Source organism: Cervus elaphus, chromosome 15, assembly GCF_910594005.1.
Source record: "Cervus elaphus chromosome 15, mCerEla1.1, whole genome shotgun sequence".
NCBI classification, from domain to species: domain Eukaryota; kingdom Metazoa; phylum Chordata; class Mammalia; order Artiodactyla; family Cervidae; genus Cervus; species Cervus elaphus.
The window spans coordinates 88,498,157-88,516,789 of record NC_057829.1 but is presented as its reverse complement, the minus strand read 5'-3'; the positions used below and the strand labels follow the sequence as shown (position 1 = coordinate 88,516,789).

The following is an 18,633-nucleotide window of genomic DNA, read 5'->3' as shown; positions in this document are numbered from 1 at the left end:
TAAAGAAAGGAAGACCCTATGTTTTCTTTGAAAGGGGGTGCCCTAACTAGAGTTCCGTGCTGTCTTCTGTAATGGACACTTGTTATACTTTCTTTAAAGTACAGCAAGGTCTTCTGAAGAAATCTGTTTCACTACAAAGCAGAAGTGGAAATGACTCTCAAACTGGACTCCACCAAAACTGCTTTGTAAAATTAGCTTGAGCAAAGCCTTCTGCTTTAAGAAATCAAGAACAATAATTCCTCTTCCGTGAGCTATGAACCAAGTCCATGCTCTTTACATCCCTATTAATTTCCTAACTTGGGTCTGGTGTCCTTTACCTTTCAATAAAGCCCACCCTGACCAGTGAGTGTCCAAAGGGCATCAAGGAAGGAGGGGGCCAGGGTTCCAGAAATGTCCCTGGGTTAGAACCGTGATCTGGAAGAATGGGCATCAGGAGGTCAGAGAAACAGAAAACACAGCATCTTGGACTCCTGGTGCTGTCCTTGGTGCTGAATGTCATACTCTGCACCCTTCTCTCTCCGTACCCGCCCCCCCCCCCCCCCCCCCCCGGGTAGTACACAGGGCTACATGTACAGGAAATACTGACAAATGGTAACTAACTGTGATGGGACAATAAACAGCAAGTGCTGCAAAGATCAGTGTGTTAAAAAAAAACCTACATGTGTACAATGAACGTGATTATCACTGGGATCCAAAGAGGCTCACACTAGGAAGGAAGCGAGGACCAGAAGTGTTCATAGTTTATATATTTCACTTGCTTTTCTGCACTCAGTTGGATTTTTTCCCATAGATTTTTCTGCTACTAGACTTCAATATGGGAACACCGAGACTGACAGCCTTATTTGGTTAATAAAATAATACTGACCAAACACCCAGAGTGTACCAGGCATCATAGCAGACGTGGGATATAAACCCACCTAAGGTATAAGCTCTTCAAAATAAAAGAGAAGAGAGCTTTATAAAGGTAGCCATTAATGTGCAAGACAGAAAATGTGTCATTTTTGATCAAGGTGTTCTTCTTCTGCAGCGTTGATACCAATGATCTGAGCTCTCTCTTCTTCAAACTTCTAACCACAAACGACCTCTAGTCACACCGTCTCTGGAGAAGGATCTTCCCCAGCAGCTCAGTCTCTGGACAGCCTCTCTTCATGGCAAAGGCCATCCACAAAGATAATCATCCCAAGTGTTGCTTTTATGACTTGTTTCCAAGTGAGAAGGAAAAACACAGCGACATTCCACAACGGCACTCTGTGTTCCCTGTCCTGCAGAAAGAACTTATCTGTTTGGTCTGCATTGGGAGAACACATCCATTCAGATGCTGCAGCACAATCATTCTTGTGACCATAAAATTATCAGCGAAGCCAAGCCCTACATCTTGGAAGCCCCAAGGACAATTAGATGAATTATCAAAGCAATAAGCACACTAGATTACACAAATTCAGTCCTCTGTAAAGAACACTGCCATGTTTAATAAAACTGCAGTGGACATACCTTGACTGACAACAGCTACTGAAGGCAGCCTGTGACTTAGCCACAGGACACAAGATCAACACTTTAACTTTTATCCACAAACTGATCTCTCACTGATAGCCATTTTTATGAACTACCTTTCTGGACTCCGAACATCTGAACCCCTTAAAACAAAAGGTCCCAAACAAACATCTTGAAGGGTCTTCCCAAGGAAAGTTCATGGCAATGAGATCCTGAAAATACTTCTCATGTATGGTGGAAATCTGATGGACCACCAATTTTTCATTTAAATTAGCTTTAGAAAAATAGTGACCACAGACATGTTTCCCTATAAAGTAGATATTATGACTCACTTGCTTCTAATCAACAAACATCAGCAAACCGTGCTGTATTTCAAGAATGAATGAGTTAGGATGGGTTATAAAGAAAAGAAGGAAGAAGAAGGAAATTGAATAGAAATGATATTTTAGAAGGAGAAGAGTAAGAGTTAAAGTTAAGAGGAAGTAGGTTCTGTGTCGTCCTGGGCTCTATGGATAAGAAAACAGTGGCTTCCCATTAAATGTAAAACAGACGTCCCAAGAGTTGCCCATTTTGCATGACCTGGTCTCACCTCCCTCCTCTCCCATGTGCTCCTGATGTTCCAGCCACACTGGCTTTTTTTCTGTTCTGCAGACAAGCCAACATCATTCCCATCATGATGGTCACAAGTGATGGTCCTTTTGTTTGCAAAACTCAACTCTAGATCTGGAGATGACTACCTGCTCTTTTATTATCATCCAGTTCTCTTTCCAGATGCAAGGTCCTCGGTGTGTTAGCCAAAGCCACCCCCACCCACCCCCCGCCCCACAACAGGTCCTGAACAGAGCAGTATCCAAACTCTTTCATTCATTCATTCATCTGTTTATGCATCACCCATCTGGTTCTCCCATTCTGTTTTAAGCTTCATGAGGACAAGGGCTCTATCTTATTCCAAAATGTCTCCTTGGTAGACAGAGTAAGGTCTGACACCTAATAGGCACTTAATAACTATTTGCCTACTGACTATAACAGCACAAAAGTGTGTGCTTTTTACAAAGTGATAAGAACAGTCTGTTCAGAAAGGTCTTTAAAAAGAGCAATTTATCACTGAAGAGCCCCAAGGTCCTGGAAGACAGTTCTCTTGTGCATTTCAGGTGCCTGAAGCCTTTGTCCTGTCACTGTTGGATTCATTGACTATCCCAAGCTGCCAATTATACATAGAGCAGGACACAGGCCCCAAGGTTGGAGCAGGGCATCACAGAGCATCAGAAGCCTGGGGTCTAGGAATAATGAGATCCCAGACCTGAAGTGTTGCTGTATTCTCCTCTGTAAAATGAGCTAGCGTAATTAACTGCAGGACTCGAGGCTCTAATGTAAGTGAGACACTCGGGAACTCCATGATCCTGGGTGAGGAAGGGGTGCCGTGCCGATGAAAATTGATGAAGATTTGAGATCTGTCCTGAGGTCTCGAGCAGGAAGGTTCTGTAAGCATGGAAGTCGGACTTTCCGCAGAGCCAAGTAAGAGTGCCCCTCTAATAATGGTTAGGAAATGCCCCTGATTTCCTCTGTTTTCTTTTAAAAGCCTAACCTTTAGAATGTGACTAGTGCACACAGACAACTATTATGCATCCTCTTCCCAGCTGGTGGTCAGCATACACTAGTGCAATACACAGAGGTGCGTCCCTCGTCTGCAGCCCGGCCTCACAGCGGGACCGCACATCCCGCAGCAGCCATGTCATTGCTAGGACGTGTGCTCAAGTCCTATGCTTATCACCCTGCACACAGCCACCGTGGAGAGACATGAGCTTAGGCCCAAGCTCCAGAAAAACCAGTGGGATGGAGAAAGGCCTTTTACATATGATAAGGCATGGGAGAATGGAGGTCAGTGTCAGACGGGGAGGAACCTGGTGTGAGTTTGACAAATCTAGAGTCAGAGAGGAAAGCTCAGCAAGAATGTACCCTTGGGGTTTGTTGTCAGGAGGGAAGGGGGAAGGTATGAGGCACAAGCCCTTTCCTGTTCCCCTCCTGGCAGATCCCATGGGGCAGGAAAAGACCCCAGGGGGGCATTCAAAGGTGCCCACTATGGGGAACAGAGGTCAACACAAACGCAGCCACAGAATGTCTCCAATTCTGGCTCAAATATCATGGATCGCAGAGAATGGTGACCCTATAGGACAGAATGTGGGCACGTGGTTAATAAACACAATGCACAGAACTCAAAGGTCAAGTTCAAGTTTAGCAAAGCTCACTGTGACAACACTGCTTGGAGGGGAAAAATCCTTTTGTCAAATGTTTATGTAACACCAAACATAATGAGGAAAACAAAAGTGAGTTTCAATTCAAAATCCATGACGCATGGAAAGAGACGTTTACACAGGGAAGGTGATAAAAATATCTACTCTCCCTGTTGACAGAAAACCTTCTGGGCACTATTATTATGTTGAGTCGCTCTCCAAATGTAAATGTGCCCCCAAAGTGTGTGTCTAAGCCAATTCAGATGGAAGCCCTGCTTCTGCTACTAATTTAAACAGGTTCTGGTTATCATGTCTGTGCCTTGGCACAAAGCAATATTCAGAATAAAATAGGCCTGCATGTTAAAAGTATGAGAGAGGAAAGGTCAGTCAAAGTGGCAGAAAAAACATTATGAAAGCTCCCCCAAACTAGCTTTTTGGGGTGAGTGGGCTGAGGAAGACTCAAGAAAATCCTCTCATTAACTTTTTAAGGCTATGGATGGCAGGAAATGTGGGGGAAGAATGGATATCTGTATATGTACGGCTGAGTCCCTTCACTGTCCACAATCACAACACAGTTCATTGGCCATACCTCAAAACAAAATAAAAAGTTCACTAAAGAAAATCTTAAAGGCTGTACAACCTTCCACAATAGACTCCCCCCCAAAATAAGGTCCCATCGTTTTAATGCGAGGACGGGGAACACTGCCCGACCCCGCCTCCTGCACGTCTAGTCTCATAGCTCTGACAGGCTCAGCAGAGAACACAGCCAGAGAGGGTGGCGGAAGGCTTGACAAGGCAGCCCAATAGGCTGCCACGCGGGTCAGCACATTTTTCACTCTAAAGAGCTAGAGAGGGAGTATTCTGGAATTTGCAGACCAAGGATATTGTAGCTACTTATGTAAGAATTTTCACCATTTTTTACTATCAAAATTTAAAACTTTATGGACACTGAAATTTTCATTTCACTAGTTTTCACATGTTCCAAATATTCTTCTTTTCATTTTTTTTAAACCACCTACGAACGTAAAATCCAATCTTAGCATGCTGGATAAAATCAGGCCGAGAGCAGGGTTCACCTGAGGGCCACAATCTGCAGACCCCTCCTCTCAAGGGCAAAGAGATTGTGGGGCAGAAACAAGCCATCAGGTCAAGAAGATCTGGGACTGGTTACCCTTCCAAGTTTCTTTAAAACGCCATGAATATCGCTGCCCTGAAACATCCCCAATTCCCCTCGCTTGTAACAAAATCAGATTCTTTGCCTCATCCGCTCGGTTATGTTCACATCCTAGATTTTAATTTAAACAGCAGCTGCGATGGTTGCCCTGGTTGTATACAGTACACGCAGAGACGGGGGCGAAGCGGGCAGCGCTTGGCTCAGTCTGCATTCCCGTGAGGGTCGATGGCAGTGGGAAAGCACCTGATGGGAGCCGCGTGCTCTAGAGAGGCCAGGGGCCACCAGCCGCCACGAGTAATGCTCTCCTGTTCTTATCTTGTAGGCTTTCATATCGGACTGGGCAAGACACAGCTAACTGTGACACATGCAGGAACAGTGCATGTATTATCTATAGGTATGTCAACGTTCTCCTCTTCCCGCTTTGTTATTATGAGTGGCAAATGATGTTTACCCACGGATGCGAGAATCGTCTGGGGCCCCGCTGGGATGATGACATCAGACAAAAAACAGTCAAGAGCCTTTCCTGACCTTAACTCTAGGCAGCTTCTAAATAAGCAACCTCAGGCAGAGAGTCATGGGGTGAGGGAGAACACGAACCCATGTATCTTGCAAATGCATCTTAGCGGCGTTTCTGAAATTGGTGTAAGTTTGATGGCTTGTTCCCTCAGAATCGATAGTCGTGAATACTGTACTGTGTGTCCCGGCATGGCTGTGAAATATAAGCCCTTCAGACGGTATAGATCAAAGGCTGCAAGCCACACTGTGTGTGCTAGGAGAACCACAGAAAGCCCGCTGTGCAGTTTGTTTCCTGCGAACGCACCAGGGCTGTGGCACTTGGGTTCCTTGGGAAATAATCCCGTCTAGGACTTCTCTGCAGCTCAGCTGGTAAAGAATCTGTCTGCAATGTGGGAGACCCCGGTTTGATTCCTGGGTTGGGAAGATCCCCTGGAGGCGGGCATGGCAACCCACTCCAGTATTCTTGCCTGGAGAACCCCCATGGACAGAGGAGCCTGGCAGGCTACAGCCCACGGGGTCGCAAAGAGTCACACACGCCTGACAGACTGACCACAGGGCTCTGTGTCTGGTCTCACCGTTTCTCAGTTCTAAGTATATTTAGATTATTCACAGTGACAAGAATTCAGCAGGAGCTTTCAACAAGCAAAAACCATGTTAGGCTTTTGGCAATAATTTGGGATTTTAAGATGCAATCATGACCTTCAGAGAGCTTACTACGGGGGTTGTTGGTTTTTTTTTTTTTTCTTTTTGGAAATGTAATTTTCATAAGCAAAATATGAGAGCAATAAGAGATGTTATGATTTTGTTCATTTTTTAAAAATTAACCCTGAAGAACAATTTTAGTTGATTTGCCAAATTATCAAGAATAAAAGGAAGCTGTATAGTTACATCTCTAAGAATGTGTAAAGGAACCCCTGCTGCTGCTGCTAAGTCGCTTCAGTCGTGTCCGACTCTGTGCGACCCCACAGACAGCAGCCCACTAGGTTCCTCTGTCCCTGGGATTCTCCAAGCAAGAATACTGGAGTGGGTTGTCATTTCCTTCTCCAATGCATGAAAGTGAAAAGTGAAAGTGAAGTCGCTCAGTCGTGCCCGACTCTTAGCGACCCCATGGACTGCAGCCCACCAGGCTCCTCCGTCCAGGGGATTTTCCAGGCAAGAGGACTGGAGTGGGGTGCCATTGCCTTCTCCGAAAGGAATCCCAATCTCAACCAAAAAAAACAGAAACCCTTCTAAAGAGATCTTCACAGTGACCACCCTCTTATCAAGTAAGCGGAGACAGGGAAAGGGCATAAATGTCTTAATAATGGCAGAAAGCTCACGTCCACCCAGTTGTGGCCCCACCGAGTCTCCAGTCCAGACAAGCGCATCCCAGACGGGGCCCCAGGCTCTTTACACGTTGAGCTGGATCACCTGGTCACTGCTGTGGTTGCGGCAGAAGAAACCACAGGGCAGACAGGAGCTCCGGCACCATTGTAGAGGTTCTCAACCCAGGGAGATTCTGCCTCTCAGAGGGCTTTTGGCAAGGATGGAGGGAGATGCTTTTGGCTGTCACAACTGGGAAATGCTACCACATCGACTAGCTAGAGGTCAGGGCTTGGTGACATCCCTGTAACACATGGGCAGCCCCCACGACAAGGAGTCAGCCCACCCAGAATGTCAACTGTGCCACTCCTGAGAAAGCCTGCCTTGCAGGAACCACGGCCTGGTTACAGTCTGGCAAAAGGCACACACTACCTGCTAAGGCCTGGGGGCCCCCTGCAGGGAGCCGGGCCCCGGCAGCAGCCCTGGCCCAGCCTCTCAGACGCCTGATGGCTCCCCACCATGAGCAGGCAGGTGAAAATGAAGCCCCCACGCAGGAGAAGTCAAGCACTCTGAATATAAACCTACGGAGAAGTTTGGTTGTTGGGAGTCTTTTCACTGCATTCATATCATGGGAGAGAACTTTGAGTCCGACAGTGAAGGGATGTAAGGGACATAAAATGAAACGCCTTCACTCAGCCAGTCAATTAGGCAAAGAAACGAAGAATCGAGAGCCCCTGGCAGAAATATCCTCACCAGTTAGCTTTTGCCACTCGGGAGCTGAAACGCCTCCAGTCTCCACGCAACAGAGCAGAAGTGAACACAGATTTGGAAAGTGGGCTTGATGACATAAACCCATTGAACATGTTGTGGGTGATTGAAAGAAGAATGTATCTGGACACCCTTCAATGTGACTGAGGTAATTTAGATAAATTTAGCTATCTATCCAGAAGTAACTTACATTTTTTTTTTTAAAGTGATATTAAAAATGATTCAACAATCAAGGGCAGGAATTAGCTTTGAGGGGTAACTGTTTGGATGTGGCTCACCCAGCAAGCTCTATGAACCCCAGCATACAGGCCAATGACAAATTTTTTCCTAAGAACTGGGAGTTCCAGGACCACAAGATTCTGACAAAATATAGTAAGGCTCACTCACCCAGTAGAGGGGTCGCTATCACTGGGCTCATCCCCTGCACGCTGGGGAGACATGTACTACTCACAGAGGCCTCGTCATCAAAGACGCGATGGTAGAAGGCGGTCTGCAGCCTCAGGAACGATGCAGGATGGGAGCCCTCGCCAGCCACGCCACCCACCCATCAGCTCCCTAAGCATCCCAGGAGAGATGGGACTAGAGAAAAACTGGACGTTTAGATCTCTCTTTGGGGAAAGTATTTTAAAATGCCCCGTTAGCACGTGTGCATGCATGCTCTGTTGCTCAGTCATGTCCGACTCTCCGGGACCCCATGGACGGGAGACCGTCCAGCTCCCCTGTCCATGGAATTCTCCAGGCAAGGATACTAGAGTGGGTTGTCGTTTCCTACTCCAGGGAATCTTCCCAACCCAGAAACTGAACCCGCGTCTCTTGAGTCTCCAGCACTGGCAGGCAGATTCTTTACCACTGAGCCAGCAGGGAGGCCCAACACAGTGATCAGCAAAAACAAAATTTTCCGACACCCAAACTTCTGCTGCAAAGGGAAGTTACTCTGAAGGCTGGCTCTGAAGGCTAGTAACATTTCAGCTGGACTCCCACTGCCCCACAAAAGCAGTCTTCCTGCTGCAAATTCAAACAGGAATCTCCATATTATTACTAAGTTGAACACAGATACTCATCAAACTGTTTCCCAATTTTCCTATCACATTATAGACGATATAACTTAAAATTATAACCCCAAAATTGAACAGTTACTCTCGACATGGGTTATTGACATCAGCAAGAGTCTTCTGAGTGCTAGAAATGATAAGAGGAGAAAGCTCACTTCTGTTCCATTAATTGGAACACCCGTCAAAAAGGAAATCATAAGCATGTTGTTTGAATTTGAATCATAAAAATTGGGGTCTCACATTTAAAGTTATGCCGGTCTTTTGAGGTGAGGACCAGATGTCTTCTGTGCCTGTGGTCACCCCAGCTAGACTTCCATCACCCCGGCTAGACTTCCGAGGTATCCGCCATGAACCACACCTGCTCCCCTGCAGTGGAACACGGTCTTGAGACAGCATCTGAGTTCAGGAGCCTTCTGGATGTCGATCCGCCCCTCCATTTGTCACACTCAGTACTTTGTGGCAGCCTCCTCTTTCCAGAGCATCTCACCCACAGAAATAATTCCCTCTTGCCTCCAGTGTATTTCAATGGTTTATGTAACACTCAGATAAATCACATCATTTCGATGGTGAGAACAAACAGCATACGCAGATCCAAGCCCAGCATCCTCTTGGTGAGCGCACAGCTGGAGAAGTGAGGACAGAGGGTCGGGGATCAAAGACAGAGAAGCCTCTTTGCCAGGAGCATCCAGCCCCAGGTGGGCGGCAACACTGTCCCGGGAGGCACAGTGGTGGCGGCTCATCCAGTTCTTGTATTGCCATCAGAGCACCAAAGACGGATACAAGAGTGGTAACCGGCAGCTGTTGACACACCCAGATAGATAGGAACCTTCCCTCACGGTTCTCTTTTGCCAAAAAAAAGGCATGGTGATTGTGGAACAAGGGGAGATTCAGCCAGATGATATCTTCATGTTCGTCAGCCCTGTGACTCAATCCTCAAATGTCAAGTGCTTCCTGAAGAACAGAGGTTTCTTTGACAGAAAGGCATCCAGAACGCAATGGGGCAGAAGGACTCACCTGCCCAGGTGACCCTGCTGCACTGCAGCTGGGCAGGCAACCATCTCAGAGGTGAGCCAGAGGAACTGTCCACGTTGCAAAGGCTTTAAGAAAGAAGTGCCTCTTTTCTCATGGAAGAAACTGCAACGGCCGCTCCATCAATTCCGGCAAGTACCTCTGTAGAGACAAGGTCATCGGGAGGGGACAGATTCCGGCTCAGAGTCTCTGCAATTGGCCCCATGCCTGGCTCTGGCTGCCAGGTCCTCAGCTTCCAGGGCCTGCACCCTAGACTTCAGGAACGCTCTAGGAGCCCCGGACCACCATCTCTGCTGCTCTTCCGGGTCCTTCCCGTAGGATGCCTGCAGCATCTCAGGGCTGGATAGGTGAAAGGAGTTTCAAGATGAAGACCTCCTCAAACGCCAGAGCCTGTGGTTGTCCCAGAGCCCGGGTGAACACGAGGGCCCTCACAGCTGCCAGTCTCTCCGTGTTGCAATTTGTCATACCTGCATGCTGGCAGGCCCAGAGCCCTGGGGGTCAATGAATTTGACCCCGCCTGTCTTGCATTTACACATTGCTTTTCACCCGAAAACCAATTACTCTCTCCGAGCCGTGTAAGAATCCACTGTGTTGCCAGTAACACTTGGCCCATAGACACGCAAAGGGGGTTGTGTCCAAGACGCGGCCGCCTGCCTGCATATTCAGCAACACAGCCCTTGAATAAATGTGTGCCTCTGCCAGGGATACATATTTCTCTGTAAAACAGCAAGTCTGCCATGGAAATATACAGGACATGGAAGGGAAAAAAAAATCAAAGCGACAAAAGATCTTGAAGCAATTTCAGGGGAAAGGGGGCCACCAGGACCACAAGCAAAAGGTTGGCGACATCAACCTTCCTGGGAAGAGAGTTTAGATAGGGGGCCCCCAAGAGGTTAGGGCTCAGCTGCCATCCTCAGTCTTTGGAGGGTGTCCATTAGAGCTCTAAGTCCTGTAGGATTTCGGGAAGGGGTCAGGTAGGTCCTTCCTAGCTCTGATATCCCGTGAATCGGTGATCTACAATGATGACATGGATGGATCTGAGAGCCTCAACAGAAAGTATGCTGTTTCCTCACTCAGCTGTGTCTGACTCTTGACACCCCATGGAATGTAGGCCACCAGGCTCCTCTGTCCATGGGGTTTCCCAGGCAAGAATACTGGAGTGGGGTGCCATTTCCTTCTCCAGGGGATCTTCCCCTGGAAGATCCAGGGATCAAACTGGCATCTCCTACATTGCAGGCAGATTCTTTACCAATGAGCCACCTGGGAAATCCAACAGAAAGTCTACTTGGAGATAAAAGTCTGGGCATTCACAGGCATTTCTCAACTGAAAACATCCATTCCTATACTGGCAAATCAATTTACATAGAGCCAAACCTCCATCCTTGGGCAATGGGTTTGTTCCGCTTCCTAGATGCTGAAACCCAAGCCTCCAAAGTGACATCTTCCATCCCGGGGAATTTGGAGGTGGTTAGCAAGACAACATTTTTTTTTTTTCCCTAAAATGACATTTCTTCCATTGTGATCTGGACCAATTGTGAAATTCTAATTGAAGACCATCTCAGCATGAAACAAGATAACAAGACATACAAGTTTTAGTTTTCTGTAGTAAAACTTTTTCTGACTTATCATCCATATTCCCTGTCAAAATAGGCTGTAATTATTTCAGAAAATGTTTGAAGGATAAATTACTAATATAATCTTTGCTCATAAGCAGGAGAAATGCTTTGTACCCACCCTATCTTGGTAAGTCTCTTGTCAGACTAATCTGATGAGTCATGCTAACTGATGACTCATCCTTTGTTCAGATTTTGTTTCAAAAAGGAACAATGCAACATACCATTTTCCCTGCTTAACTGAAGTGGTAAATTCGTAAAATAACACCACAACAAAATGGTCTGAATTCAAATGTGTGCATTGTGATGAGGAGAGCCTCTGCTAGCCTCAATTCAAAGGCTTTGGGGGAATGAAAGCGAGATTTAAAAGATAATGATGATGATGATTCAGATTAATTAAGTAGAAGCTTTACCAGAATTTCAAATCTTCCTGTAAAGTGTTAGAATTCCTACCATCAATACCTTCTGGAGGAGGCTGCCCACACCTGCTTCCTCTCTGTATCCTCAGGGCCACTGCACAGCTGACCTCGAGTGACACTATTAATTATGCAGTGAATTCCTGGGCCTACTCAGCACCCAAAGGGAAGGGAACGCTGCTGTTCTGTGGATCACTTTGTTTTCAGCACCCCAGAGGGAGGCTGCTTGCAGGATGCTCTGATGTCTATATCATATTTTCATCTTTTGATATGAGCCATTGATGGTCAAGCATAGACAAAATTTCAAACAACCATTTTCATAAAATACTCGAGTCCCTTCCATTCAATGTTTGTATGCATTTCTTCAGCAAGCATTTTTCATGGAACTCCCAGGAAATGACGGGCTTGGCCCCGGACAATAGGAGACTGGAGGAATTGATGAGCTAGCTGAAGCCAACCCCACAGAACCCCTACCATAAGATCCCTATAACAATAGAGCGGTGATAGTAGGGAACCTTGTGTTCCAAAGGCGAGGGCCATGGACAGAGTGAAGAAAGGCAGAGGACGGGGCGCCGAAGGAAACCAGGATGCTCCAGCAGGGGGTGGCGGACTCACAGGAGACAGGACCATCTTGGAGGGGCACCACATTAGAGCAGGTCTAGATGCTAGAACACCTCCCCCATCTCCCAAGCTAGAGGGTTAGAAACAACCAGAAGGATTCAGAGGGATTAACAGCCAGAGCATTTCCAAGGATGGAAGGGGAGGGCTTGCAGCTAGCACATAGCACTCATCCTTATAGCAGCTGGGGGACTTTGTGGTGCACTGCAATCTTTAATTGCTTATCAAAGAGGCTCCCAGATTCTGCAAGGTCTCTTCCAAAGAGATTGGAGGATTGCAGGAAAGATGAGAAAAATACTCTCATTTTATGAGACTGAAACAAGGATTTCACAGAATTAACAGTTTGCATTTTCTCAAATCATCAATGGAAATTCATTGCATCATCTATAAGAACATAAAACAGAAGGCTGCAAAGATTCCACATAAAACGTGCCTGGAAATGTCACTGATCCCAGAGTGTTGCAAAAAGGGAGCTGGTGAGGGTGGCCCGCCATCAGGGCAGTCAGCAGGACTGGACGTCTGGAGGCTAATGAAGTCTTATTGTTAAGAGAGGTAATTGCATTTGTATGCAGAACTGGGGCCAGTGCTGGCCTGTCCAGAGCCCACTTGGAGTGGAATCTTTGCCGTCTTTGTCATTTAGTGATTATCTCTTAGTGAAAGTGGCTTCCCAGGCCTGCTTCAATTACCACCACTTGTGCATATTAAGTTCTTAAACAACATGAACTGATGTGGAGGAAATTAGCCTTTTGTCTAATACTTAGCACTCTTGCCTAGAATTTACAGTGAGTGATGGGGCGGGAAGAGATGACAGAAAAGATATCCCTGGATAATATAATACCTTAGGTGATGTTGCTCTGATGTAAGGAAATATGTTTTAATAAAGTAAATTAAAAGTGAGAGAGAAAAAAAAAAAAAGAATGATTTAATAGACCTCAAAATTCTCCCTGAAAATTCCCCAAACCAGTAATCCAAGCTTTGTCTGTTCTGTTAGAATTCTATTTCTTTTTCCCCAGTATGTAAGGATTAGGTTTGAGTATCTTTAGTGACATTTTACTAACCTTTAGTATCAAAAATTCTAACGTGTAACTGATTACAGCTGTAAAATTGAAAACTGATTACTCATCTCAACATATTATTTGTAAAGCAATTAGTTAAAATGTATTCAGCAGGGAAAGGCTAATTATACTGACAGCCCTCCTCTTAAGACCCTCAAAAGTCAAAATGAATGAGGTAGTCATCTATGTCCAAAACAGTGTGAAGGGGTTACATTGTTAGTGTCATGAGCAAATCAGTGTAATTCATTTTTTAGACGACCATGGAAATTTTCCTTCGGGGTAGATATAGCATCCAGTCCTTAAAGCAATGAACGTGTAAAGTTCCTGGGTGACTCAATGACAAGAGAAACCATCTAGAGTTTGCAGGGGTCCCTCAGTTGATACTTCTCCCCCATCAGCCTCCCTGAAGGTACTGGTCCCATAGACATCACATCTCTGGAGAGGCAGTGGGGAGCCCGGGGCTTCAGGCTGGTCACTGGTGACACCATAGGACATGCACCAGAAGCTAATGTTCTTCTGGTCTATCTGCTGAGAGCTGTCACTGGTCCATATCTTGGCTCTCTCTGCTCATGTCAGAATATGGGGAGCTCCTGAGAGCATCTTCAACTCGGGAGGCTTAGAGGAACTGGGTTGCTTTGCACGTTAGATCAGGCACGGTGACCCCACGAAGGCATTCTTCTCTGGGCAGCAGACTGTCCATCCTCAGGATCAGAACAGAAGACAAGGTGATGGCCAAGATCTCGGCCGACCCGACTCAGGTCACCTGGCTGGGCGCGTCAGCCGTGGCACCTGCAGGACCCACTGCAAATGATTTTGAAGAGTCCTGTGTTCTCTCCTTTTAACTGCCGTTACAATCCACGTCCTGCCTAAAGATGTTTGTTCCTTTTTCTTTTTTTAATTAAAAATGTGTGCTCTTTGTTGAGGCCAGGAACAGCAGCAAGTTGGCAGTCCACATTTAATAATTATCCACCCCTTCTAAATATAATCTCTGATCTTGATGACTTGCTAGGAGTGTGGCCTCAGTTACGCTTGATACCACTCTTGTTTAGTGATCTGGCCCCTTTCTTACCCAAGAAATGATGATGGGTGGAGGTTACAAACAGGATTTAGCCTTTCAGCTTTGACCTCTCTGTGGCTCGAAATTATGGGAGGCTCAGACACAGTTCCGTCATCCCTGTGCGCCTGGCCAGTCCTCAGATTTGAGCACTCAGATGCAGCATGGGTGTAGATCAGTCTTTCTACTCCAGAGGAAGTCACAGATAAAATACCAACGGTGGAACCTCAGTCAAGCCTAAAAGAAGTGACTGTTCTCCTGCGTGGGCAGGACACAGAGCAAGATGTATTCAGAAAGCTCACTGTCCAACTATAATTTTAGCTATTTCAGAGTATAATGCAGTTAGAATAACCAGCTAATGTTTTGCTTTTTATGACCATAATTTCTTTGCCATAGGATATCACGAAAAGGGGATAGATCTTATAGTTCGGGTATGAATATTATTGAATACCCATTTATTTCTGGTATTTTAAACCTTACAGTGATTCTGCAAACTTTTATCATGGACCTACTGTGTGCAAGAGTGGTGGCAGAAGAGGTTCGTTATAATGAATCATGTCTATGTTCATAGTCTTAACACTGGAAACGATCAGAATGAGATCCATTTACATGTAACAGGTATATAGCATATGGGCACATTCTGTGTACATATGTTCACGTTCTAAAGATTATTTTTTGACGTAGACCATTTTAAAGTATTGAATTTGTTACAATATTGCTTCCGTTTTACGTTTTGCTGTTTTTGACCCAAGAGGAACGTGGGATGGATCCTAGCTCCCCGACCAGGGATCAAATCTGCATCGCCTGCACTGGAAGGTGAAATATTCACCACTGAACTGGCAGGGAAGTCCCCGTATGTCCATTTTTAATGGATATTATAACTAGGAAACAAAGCATAACATTCTGCCGAGAATGGAAGTGATGGGATATGGGTTTAGGTCATCAGTCTACTTCAGTAAACCAAGATTCTGTGCTGAGCCTGTCATAGTATTAAAGGCACCACAGACGACGCTGAAGTCAACACGGCCTGTCCCTCCATGAATTCATGGAACTGAGAAAAGGCGCTACGATCCAACATGAGCCAGAAGTGCTCTGCTGAATATGTGTAGAGACCCCCAGAAGTTGGTCCAGAGGGGTGTGGACAGGACAGGGAGGGGGCAGGTCTATGTGATGGGTCCAGAACATCCATGGAAGGAAGCAGCAACAGTGACCCAGGTGGACAGGATGAACAGTCACAGAGTTTCAGGTCTCCCTACCCTAAGGTGGCTCAGGCACTTGGAAATCGGGCTAGGCTGGGGGAGAGGTAGAGAGAACACAAGCCGGATGGCTGTTTCTGCGGCCAAAGTGAAAAGAGCTGAAGGTCTGCGGGGGCAGAGGGGGTCCCTGGAGCTTGCTGAGAGGCAGCTGCCCTGGACCCAGCAGATGGGAGCGGGCGGGAAGGGCACGTCCAGCCAGACCCCAAGGTGCCCAGCTCGCCAGCTGAGTCTGGGAAGGACGGAGCAGCAGGCCAGGGAAACAATGTGATTCTGGACATGCTGGCTGCATGGGACCCGCCCAGAGTCACGTGGAGATATGTCCTGGGAGGATGGCGGTCTTGCGTCCTGAAGGCACAGCCGGGGTCGTGTGTGTAAACCAGTGCCCAGAAGTGAAACGTGACCTGCCTGCTCCACCTGGCCTGCAAGGGCGAGCGCCTGACCTTCAGCTTCCTCTGAACAATGCTGTGTCCTCCGTGGTGCTATCAGACTTGATGTATCGTGTTCTGGGGACGCTGACTGTCCCACCCAGACCACTGATTACAGCCTTCCCTCCCCCAGCGAGCTGGCTGCCCTGGGCTTGCCCCAGTTTCCATGCACATTCGGTGGCTCCAAGGAGCCCCCTGGCGGTCGGGGCACCTCCACCGTCACTTCCCAGCCCCAGAAGCTCCAGTCCCCGAGGGTGGGACCATGTATCCACAGTGGCAGAGTGTGAGTCAGTCAGAGCCACATGGAGCCCTGGCTACTCTGTGATCTGATGCAAAGAGAAAGAACAGTGGAGGCCTCTGCTCCGCAGCCCACCGAGCCCTGCTGACACTGTCAAGGTTGGAGAAGTCAGAGATCTCGGATTTTTTTCCAGTCCAGGATACACACAAGTGCCTGGGAGCCAAACTCGCCTGCTCTTGACTCTTCATGGCTACCCCCAGGGTCACTGGAGAAAAGGATGCTCTATGCCCATTTCCCCTTAAATTAACTCGAGGAGCAGGCAGCAGCTTGCTTAGGCAACTGTGCAGGGCTCGGGTATTTATAGGAGTAGCAGACACCAGAGCCTCTGCGGAGACGCCAGGACCACGCTCCACTGCAGAATCGCGTGACGTCGTGGGGAGAAGCGTTACTACAAGCCTGGCAGAGACGCCGGGAGGACAACAAAACCCAGGCCAGCAGCCAAAGCAGCCGGAAGTCCGGAGCAGACTTTTATTTCCTTGGAAATGGACAGAGTGATAATTCTGTAAGTGAAGTCCCTACAAGTAAAACTTCCATTTTCAAGAGAAAAAGACTAACCAAAGACATGAGGTGTGTGTCCCGTGGCTTTAATCATACATCACAGGGAGTCCTGTAGACACAGCCATCGGCTTTCGTGGGCACGTCGGACAGCACGGCTTCACTGCCCACTCAGCTCTCAGCATGCACGTTTGGCTGGATGGATGTAGGCAAGGAAGAGATATAAAAGGTAAACACTAAAAGACCCCAGGGGTTCATATCCTGTAAACAGTCCAGGGACCGCTCCTGGATCACCCAGCACAATCTGCAGGCCGCCTTTGAACTCAGGACCAAAGAAGAGAACAGCCAGGTTAGGAGCGGCTGGCCTGGCTCCAGCCCCTTCACACTCTGGCTCAGAAAGTCCCGAGTCAGGACTTCTTCTAGACTGCTTATCTCCTGGAGGCGTGAGGGTTCAGCCTGCTGTTCGCATCCATGCAACAACCCATCACAGACCCCAGATCTCGCCTGCGGGGGTCAGGTGGCACCACCAGCAACTTCCTGCCTCATGTGTGGCTGGACCCCGAGAGCCCGGAGCTGTGTAACCCCCCACAGAGTCCTAAGAGATGGGGAGAGCCCCAGAGGTCAGACTTGGAACACCAGCACCCTCGTCTGCCTGGTCATCCAGGGGATGCGTAACTGGGGCGGCATGTCCCACCCCATGGTGGACGCACATCAGCCTTGATGGAGCTTAGATGCAACATCCTGCAGAAAGCCACACCAGGGCCTATAGCCCACAGGGCAAGTGGGAAGGGACTCAACAGACACTCCCAGGATCTCCTTCGCAGAGCACAGCTGACCACTGGTCAGCGTACCCTCAGACCCCACTCATCCTAAGATCTTACTGCAGACCCTTCCAGAAAAGAGAACTTCAGGAGTGGAAGTGGAGGTGGCAGGCTCTGAACAGATCCTGGTGTGCGATTTGCAACAGAAGTTTCAGAATCTTCTTAAATTAGGTTCTGACGGAAGGGAGCCTGGCCACAGATTCCACTGAGAGAGGACTCCAGAGCCACTGCCTGGCGGAGAAGCCCTGGTTATCTTTACAAGGAGGGGGCTCGCCAGGGGGAAGAGCCAGGGGGCACCTCCAATATCATCGACCAAGACAGAGCGGCCCAGGGCAACTGGGATGAAAGCTGCTACGGTATTTGTCTTTTAAGGCTCATGTGTTAATTCAGTAAACATCACACAGGCGACTGTTGCGGTTCAGGCCCTGCTGTAGGTGTGAGGGGCAGAGACGGGCGGCATTCACCCGGGCACAGCAGCTCCGTTTAGGGGATGGAGACTAAATGATATGGAGCCAAATTCATAATCATGCGTCATCGCTAGAGGGAGCGGAGGGAGAAGAAAGGGCGGCTCTGGGAACTTTCAGAAGGTGCTAGAAGGTCAGAAGGCCCTGTGTGTCTGGGGACAGAGGGGTGAGGAGTGGCAGCCACCCCCAAGCCAGGACACGTGCCCCAGGCCGGGGAGAAAGTAACACGGTGACGGCGCCCCCACACACTGGCTCCTGGACAGTCTCAGCCTCCACCGCCACCACTCACACAGGCAGCGTCCCTCTGATCAGGGTCCAGAGCCAAAGTGAGGGCCGTTGCCCCTCCAGCAGGTGGTGCCCCCATCCCCACCCCCAGGCCCCCACCGGCCCGCTCACTACGTTAAACAGGGAGGCATGCGCACAGAAGGAGGCGTTCCAGGCACAGAGGCCAAGTGCCCTAGAATGCCCACCGCTGGCTTCCGTCCAAGTCCTCTGAGCGAACCGGAGCAGCAGGTGCGGCTTTATCCTGGCCATTTGGCCGCTAAGACCAAAGGG

The 18,633-nt window shown here is 48.0% G+C and overlaps 2 protein-coding genes across 3 annotated transcripts in view; one reads left to right on the top strand and one right to left on the bottom strand.

Annotated features, from left to right (window-relative positions):
* Positions 1–18,633, bottom strand: part of DOCK1 (dedicator of cytokinesis 1) — a 546,606-nt gene that overhangs the window by 304,541 nt on the left and 223,432 nt on the right. The window lies entirely within an intron of this gene.
* Positions 1–18,633, top strand: part of INSYN2A (inhibitory synaptic factor 2A) — a 60,766-nt gene that overhangs the window by 38,962 nt on the left and 3,171 nt on the right. The window contains exon 3 of the mRNA XM_043926664.1: positions 5,219–5,290. Coding sequence (XP_043782599.1) covers positions 5,219–5,290 — 72 coding nt within the window. The remainder of the gene's footprint in view (positions 1–5,218; positions 5,291–18,633) is intronic.